Source organism: Durio zibethinus, unplaced genomic scaffold (genome assembly GCF_047325235.1).
Source record: "Durio zibethinus cultivar Kanyao isolate XHJ-2024 unplaced genomic scaffold, ASM4732523v1 HiC_scaffold_2, whole genome shotgun sequence".
In the NCBI taxonomy this organism is placed as follows: Eukaryota; Viridiplantae; Streptophyta; class Magnoliopsida; order Malvales; family Malvaceae; genus Durio; species Durio zibethinus.
Window position 1 is genome coordinate 2,037,755 of NW_028323043.1, and position 8,536 is coordinate 2,046,290.

Consider the following 8,536-nt stretch of genomic DNA (forward strand, 5'->3'; position numbering starts at 1 on the left):
GCTCAATTGGGTGAAATTTTTGAATTAGATCGTGCTACTTTGAAATCCGATGGTGTTTTTCGTAGCAGTCCAAGGGGTTGGTTTACTTTTGGGCATGCTTCGTTTGCTTTGCTTTTCTTCTTCGGACACATTTGGCATGGTGCTAGAACCCTGTTCAGAGATGTTTTTGCCGGTATTGATCCAGATTTGGATGCTCAAGTGGAATTTGGAGCATTCTGGAGATCCAACTACAAGAAGACAAGTAGTCTGATGCAAGATTGCTTTGTTATTTTTCGCTTCTATTTTCTGTTTGTGATTTGACATAGGCTGCTGTAAAAATCTTGATTAAAATCGCTGCCTTTTCTTTGATTCTTGTTCTTTCGTTATTTTATTCGGGAGATGATTCTAAATAAATAGGTACGGAAGCTATAATTGTAAACCACGATCGAATTTATGGAAGCATTGGTTTATACATTCCTCTTAGTATCTACTCTAGGGATAATTTTTTTCGCTATCTTTTTTCGAGAACCGCCTAAAGTTCCAACTAAAAAAATGAAATGATTTTTCATTATCTCAATTGAAGTAATGAGCCTCCCAATATTATATTGGGAGGCTCATTACTTCAATTAGTCCCCGTGTTCCTCGAATGGATCCCTTAATTGTTGAGAGGGTTGCCCAAAGGCAGTATATAAGGCGTACCCAGTAAAACTTACAAGTAAACCAGATATAGAGATGGCGACTAAAGTTGCTGTTTCCATTATTATATAATTATATAAATAATATATATAAATATAAATATAAATAATATAAATATAAATATAATTTCAAGATCACAATGGATCTATGATAAGATCGTTTATTTACAGCGGAATGATATACAAAGTCAACAGATCTCACTGAATACAAAATAAGATTTATGGCTACACAAACCGTTGAGGGTAGTTCTAGATCTGGTCCAAGACGAACTGTTGTAGGGGATTTTTTGAAACCATTGAATTCGGAATATGGTAAAGTAGCTCCTGGATGGGGAACGACTCCTTTGATGGGTGTCGCAATGGCTTTATTTTCGATATTCTTATCTATTATTTTGGAGATTTATAATTCTTCCGTTTTACTGGATGGAATTTCGCTGAATTAGATTCACAAGAACCACGAAGCCTCGCTTTTCAATACAAAAAGTGAAACTTTTAGTTCTCGGATTTTTTTTAGCCCATTCTATTTTGGTAGTTCGACCGCGAAATTTTTTTTGTTTCTGTATTTCCGGAATATGAGTGTGTGACTTGTTATAATTGATCCTATTGATAGTACAGAAAATGGGTCTGTCCTCTTGATCGAGATAGTTTTATCCCGTCGGATAGCCATTCTAGTATCTGGAGCACGGAATATATGAAATGGATCACGAAGTATTCGAACTATGATTCATACTTAATATTCAAACCTCGCGGCCGGACTCAAAAAAAAAAAAAATTTTCAAAGAAAGAGGTTTTTTATTTATAAATCGAGAAATTTTTTCTTCTTTCAAACTCTCATTTAGTTTATGCTTATTTTGATCAAAGGACAAACCTTTCTTTTCTTTGTATTTTTATTTATTATATCTATTCTATTCATTGAATAAGTGATGATCCAATAATTCTTACTCAAAGAATCTTTGGACTTAGTTTGAAGGTTTTATTGAATCATCGCGGTTCTGGTATGAATCTGAAGTTTCAATTGATTCATAGGGTCTTAACAAGAGAATTCCTATTAAAAATAAAGAAAACAAGAATAAAGCCACATTCCATATAAATAACAAATCAAAGCAAAGAAAAAGAAAAGAAATAAGTAGGTAAATAGAAGATTCAAGAGGCCTGATCAACATAAAGACGAATGCGCCGACTTGATTTTTTGGCATTATAATTACAACTACAAAAAAGAGCTTTCGGATTTTTACTCTTTTGTGTCTTCAGATAAAATTGAATGAAAAGATTAAGAAGTTTCAAACTTTCTATTCCATATCCGTTTCAGCTATTATTTGGGTGTTTTTGTTTGAGCTGTACGAGATGAAATTCTCATATACGGTTCTCAGGGGGGGAGTCCTCTTGGTTTACCTATCTCAATAAAGTCTATGATTGGTTCGAAGAACGCCTCGAGATTCAGGCGATTGCAGATGATATAACTAGTAAATATGTTCCTCCTCATGTTAACATATTTTATTGTCTAGGAGGAATTACGCTTACTTGTTTTTTGGTACAAGTAGCTACAGGATTTGCTATGACTTTTTACTATCGTCCAACCGTTACTGAGGCTTTTACTTCTGTTCAATACATAATGACTGAAGCTAACTTTGGTTGGTTAATCCGATCAGTTCATCGATGGTCGGCAAGTATGATGGTCTTAATGATGATCCTGCACGTATTTCGTGTCTATCTCACTGGTGGTTTTAAAAAACCTCGCGAATTGACTTGGGTTACAGGCGTGGTTCTGGCTGTGTTGACTGCATCTTTTGGTGTAACAGGTTATTCCTTACCTTGGGACCAAATTGGTTATTGGGCAGTCAAAATCGTAACAGGCGTTCCGGAAGCTATTCCGGTAATAGGATCGCCTTTGGTAGAGTTATTGCGTGGAAGTGCTAGTGTGGGACAATCCACTTTGACCCGTTTTTATAGTTTACACACTTTTGTATTACCCCTTCTTACTGCTGTATTTATGTTAATGCATTTCCTAATGATACGTAAGCAAGGCATTTCTGGTCCTTTATAGAGAATATAGACCATAGCTATATTGTAACCAATCATTTATCTTATTACTTGCCAATCATTTATCTTATTACTTGGGGGAGGAACAATAGTATTTCATTGCTACAAATATGGATTGTTGAAAAAAAAAAAAAAATAAGACATGTATTTGGATATTTCCTTTCAACTCCACAATATTCTATTATTTATTTGATATGACATGAATAGTTGAAGGGAATTCCCCGAAGAGAAAATGGATTATGGGAGTGTGTGACTTGAACTATTGATTGGGCCATGCAGAAATATGCCTTTATCTGCTACATTGGAATTCACAACCAAATGTGTCTTTGTTCCAACCACCGTGTAAGCCCCATACAAAGGATAGGCTGGTTCGCTTGAAGAGAATCTTTTCTATGATCAGACCTGACGATGTCGTGTATGAACAGGGCTCCGTAAGATCCAGTAGAATAAGTGATTTGGCATAATGCAAATTAGATTTTATTTATTTATTTTTATTTTTTTTTTACTTTCTTATCTTAATAGTATGAAAATACATTCATTTCTTCTGCATCGACCCGATTTATTATTATTATACTATCGGAGTGAAACAAGGGATCTAAAGAAGAGCAAAGGCTAGACTATATTAGTAACAAGTAAATCCTTTGTATGTAAAAAATCTCGATATATTTTTGGGATAAAGGTGAATCGCAAGGCCTAAGACGACCCAGAAAGCACTTGATCACGATCAACTTTGTACGCCTACTTGGGTATTGAGCATTTACCTGTAAAAATGGCATTCCTTGGAATGTATAGTTGCAACTTCGTAAAATGGAATCAGGTAACTTTTTTCTTACATATGAAATCATTCATATATGTGTGGATAACATATAGATTCATTTTATATGTATCCGTTTGTATCCATTTGATTCGATTGATTTTTGCTTGAGCCGGATGATGAAAAATTATCATGTCCGGTTCCTTCGGGGGATGGATCTAGAAAAATTCACCTATCCTAATAACAAAAAAACCTGACTTGAACGATCCTGTATTAAGAGCTAAATTAGCTAAAGGTATGGGTCATAATTATTATGGGGAACCCGCATGGCCCAATGATCTTTTATATATTTTTCCAGTAGTAATTCTCGGTACTATTGCTTGTAACGTAGGCTTAGCGGTTCTAGAACCTTCAATGATTGGTGAACCCGCGGATCCATTTGCAACTCCTTTGGAAATATTACCTGAATGGTATTTCTTTCCTGTATTTCAAATACTTCGTACAGTACCTAACAAGTTATTGGGTGTTCTTTTAATGGTTTCAGTACCTGCGGGATTATTAACAGTACCTTTTTTGGAAAATGTTAATAAATTCCAAAATCCATTTCGTCGTCCAGTAGCGACAACCGTTTTTTTGATTGGTACTGCGGTGGCCCTTTGGTTGGGTATTGGAGCAACATTACCGATTGATAAATCCCTAACTTTAGGTCTTTTTTAAATTGAATCAATTTTAAAATAAAATATCATGATGTGCGTATCTAGGGAGTAGTCACTTCAAAGTCAAAGTGAATTCTCCCTAGATACATTTATTCAATTCTGGTCCCAATATATGGATTGTGCTGAAGGTTCAAAATCCATTTTCGTTTTTTTTTTTTTTTTCTAATTTTCTAAAGTAAAAAAAAAAAAAATGAAATAAATCCTAAATCCAATGGATTTAAAATTTTGGTAAATCAATTTCGCAATGCTTTTCTACTTCTTTTCTAGAATGCCCAATATTTGTTTTACATCTTCTATGCGAAAGTGTTCAATTTTCATAAGGTCTTCTTGACTGTTATTCAAAAGGTCCAATAATGTATGTATATTGGACTTTTTGAGACAATTATAGATCCTGGGAGGCAATTCTGATTGGTCAATAAAAATATATTTCAATGCTATTTCTTTTTTCTTTTTTCTTAGTTTAGCTAATCTATCATGAAAAGGAAAAAAAGGTAAAGTAACGTTGTGTTGATTGTTTTCTAAATGTAAGTTTTCTTCTTCCGCATCTAGAAAGGGAATAAATAAATCAATCAAATTCCGAGAGGCTTCATGAAGTGCTTCTTTAGGAGTTAAACTTCCATTTGTCCATATTTCTAGAAAAAGTATCTCCTGTTTTTCATTATCATTCCCATAACAATGAATACTATGATTCGCATTTCGAACAGGCATGAATACAGCATCTATAGGATAACTTCCGTCGTGAAAGTTCTTTGGCGTTTTTATACCGTATCCTCTATTTCTCTCGATTTGTAATCCAATACACAAATCAATTGGTTCGGTTAGGCTAGCTATATGCTGTGTATTATCAACGATTTCCACAGAAGGCGGTAAGATGATGTCTTGAGCAGTTACATATCCGGGACCCTTGGCACAAATAAAGGCGTTACGAGTTCCATACAAATTACTTCTCAATACAATTGCTTTTAAATTCATTAAAATTTCATGTACTGATTCTTGAATACCTACTATGGTAGAATATTCGTGTGGTATTTTCTCAGATTTTGCACGTGTAATACATGTTCCTTCTATTTCTCCAAGCAAAGCTCTTCGCATCGCAATGCCTATTGTGTCGGCTTGGCCTTTCATAAGTGGAGACAGAATAAAGCGTCCATAATAAAGACGCTTACTATCTGTTCTTGATTCAACACACTTCCACTGCAGTGTCCGAGTAGAGACTTTTACTTTCTCTCGAACCATAGTAATATTATTTTATTTGATCAGATCATTGAATCATTTATTTCTCTTGAAATCTCTTTAGTGTTTATTTCTACACACGTTTTTTTTTAGGAGGTCTACAGCCATTATGTGGCATAGGGGTTACATCCCGTACGAAACTTAATAGTATACCACTTCTACGAATAGCTCGTAATGCTCCATCTCTTCCGAGACCAGGACCTTTTATCAGAACTTCCACTCGTCGCATACCTTGGTCTACTACTGCTCGAATAGCATTTCTCGCTGCGGTTTGAGCAGCAAAAGGAGTCCCTCTTCTTGGACCCTTGAATCCACAAGTACCGGCGGAGGAAGAAGAAATTACCTGACCCCGTACATCTGTAATAGTAACAATGGTATTGTTGAAACTTGCTTGAACATGAATAACTCCTTTTGGTATTCTACGTGCACTTTTCCGTGCACTACTGCGCCCATTCCTACGTGAACCAACTTTTGGTATAGGTTTTGCCATATTTTATCATTTCATAAGGATAAGTCAGAGATATATGGATATATCCATTTCATGTCAAAACAGATCTTCTATTTTTATTTGTTCATCGCTTTCTTTAAGATTAGTTTCTTTTCTTTAACTTTAAGGAGTTCTTTTTAGAATAGAAAGATTATCCTTGTCTCTGTTTATGTCTCGGGTTGGAACAAATTACGACAATTCGTCCCCTCCTACGGATTAGTCGACATTTTTCACAAATTTTACGAACGGAAGCCCTTATTTTCATAGTTGTTATTCCTTAAATTTTTCCGAATCTACTTATTGGAAGAAAATAAGTTTCTTGAAATTTTTGAACCTTGAATTGGATCCCCCTGAAAGGAATCTTGAAGTTGAAAAAACTACCTAATCGTTCGAATCCTTGTTGCGGAGTCTATAAATTATACGCCCCCTGGTTGAATCATAAGCACTTACTTCACTTTTGTTGACTCTATCCCACGGTGGTATACGTATAAAACTCGATCGGACCCTTCCTGAAACATAACCTAGAATCAGATCTTCATTATCTAAAGGAATCTGGAGTGGACGTGATTCACTAATTAAACCTCCATGAATCCATTTTTGTTCTTTTATTCCAGGTAAAACTTCCTTGACGTATCAACTACTGTAGGGCAGGAGGAGTTCTATTAGACAACCCGTGCTTTTTTTTTTCACAAATGGAAAGTTTCGGATTCGGATACAATTCGGATGTTAGACAGATTACCATATATAACACAAAATTTCTCCGCCGATTCCTTCTAGTCGAGCCTCCCGGTCTGTCATTATACCCCGAGAAGTAGAAAGAATTACAATCCCCATCCCGCCTAAAATTCTAGGAATTTGTTGATAGTTAGAATAGATTCGTAGACCGGGTCGACTGATCCGTCGTAAATTTAAAATAGTTCTATATGGTCCTTTCCTATTCCTTCTATGCCGTAGGGTTAAAACCAAAAAATATTTGTTTCTTTCCCGATGTTTCCTTATGTTATCGATAAAACCTTCTCGTAAAAGTATTTTAACAATGTTTTCAGTGATGTTAGTAGATCCTATTCGAATCGTTCCTTTTCTATTCATGTCAGCATTTCGTATAGAAGTTATTATGTCAGCAATAGTGTCCTTACCCATGGTAAACTAAAATTATTGTTGCTCCCGAATTTTGATATAACCAACATGTTCTTTTTTTTTTTTTACTTAGTAAAGGTATATACGTGAGACACAATCTACTAATTAATCTATGTCATTTAAATACTCTAATTTAAATACTATAACTATATTGAATTGAGGTCTCGTCTTATAATACCTCAGGAGCTAATGAAACTATTTTAGTGAAATTTAACTGTCTCAATTCCCCGGCGATCGCACCAAAAATTCGAGTTCCTTTTGGATTTCCTTTTTGATCAATGACAACTGCAGCATTGTCATCATATCGTATTATCATACCGTTGTCGCGTTTGAGTTCTTTACAAGTACGTACAATTACAGCTCTGATCACTTCTGATCTTTCTAGAGGTGCCTTTGGTACTGCTTTCTTGATCACAGCAACAATAACGTCACCAATATGAGCATATCGGCGATTACTAGCTCCTATGACTCGAATACACATTAATTCTCGGGCCCCGCTGTTATCTGCTACATTCAAATGGGTCTGAGGTTGAATCATTTTTTTTAATCTCTTCTTTCAATGGAACAAAGGACGAAGAAAAAAAGAAATATTGTTTGTCAAAAAAAAAAAAAAAAGGAAACCCGCAATTGTTTTTTTTATTCCCAAGACTTCTTTCCTTTGGTTCTATATTCCTATCCTGAAATAATGAATTGAGTTTTTATAGGCATTTTGGACGCCGCTATTGAAATAGCCTTTCTTGCTATATTTTCGGCTACTCCGCTCATTTCATAAAGTATTCTGCCCGGTTTAACGACAGCTACCCAATACTCGGGAGATCCTTTCCCCGAACCCATACGTGTTTCTGTAGATCTTACCGTAACTGGTTTGTCTGGAAATATACGTACCCATATTTTTCCACCACGGCGTACATTTCGTGTCATTGCGCGGCGCCCCGCTTCTATTTGTCTAGATGTAATCCAAGCGGGTTCAAGTGCTTGAAGAGCATATCTACCGAAACAAATGCGATTACCTCGATAAGATATTCCTTTCATTCTTCCTCTATGTTGGTTACGAAATCTGGTTCTTTTTGGGTTATAGTTGATGGTTGTTTATTAATTCCATCTCTACTACAGAACTGGACATGAGAGTTTCTTCTCATCCAGCTCCTCGCGAAAAAAATGACTAAAAAATATTTTATTTTATTCTTAAGATATATAGGTAGTTACTGAATAATAGATTGAATCCTGGGATTCTTTGCTTTGAGATTTTATCTGATCTATTTGAGATTTTATCTGATCTATTATAAATTTGTATATCTTGTTTGGATATATATTGGATATATATATAAGTAATTAAACATGGATTCTATTTATAGATAATGTCTTATCTTGTTTTTGTTATAATGTTATAACGAATCTTTATTTTGTTTTGTCTTTTTTTATCATATTCATCTCGGATCGACAAAAATTTAACAATCAAATAAAATGAAAATAAAATTTTTAAAATGAAAATAAA

The 8,536-nt window shown here is 34.8% G+C and overlaps 1 protein-coding gene across 1 annotated transcript; it reads left to right on the forward strand.

Annotated features, from left to right (window-relative positions):
* Nucleotides 1–824: 824 nt before the first annotated feature.
* Nucleotides 825–4,355, forward strand: LOC149505872 (cytochrome b6). Its single transcript, XM_089757905.1, has 2 exons — nucleotides 825–1,252; nucleotides 2,077–4,355. The coding sequence occupies exons 1-2, from the start codon at nucleotides 1,247–1,249 to the stop codon at nucleotides 2,716–2,718; spliced, it is 648 nt and encodes a 215-aa protein (XP_089614031.1). The 5' UTR covers nucleotides 825–1,246; the 3' UTR covers nucleotides 2,719–4,355.
* Nucleotides 4,356–8,536: the final 4,181 nt, after the last annotated feature.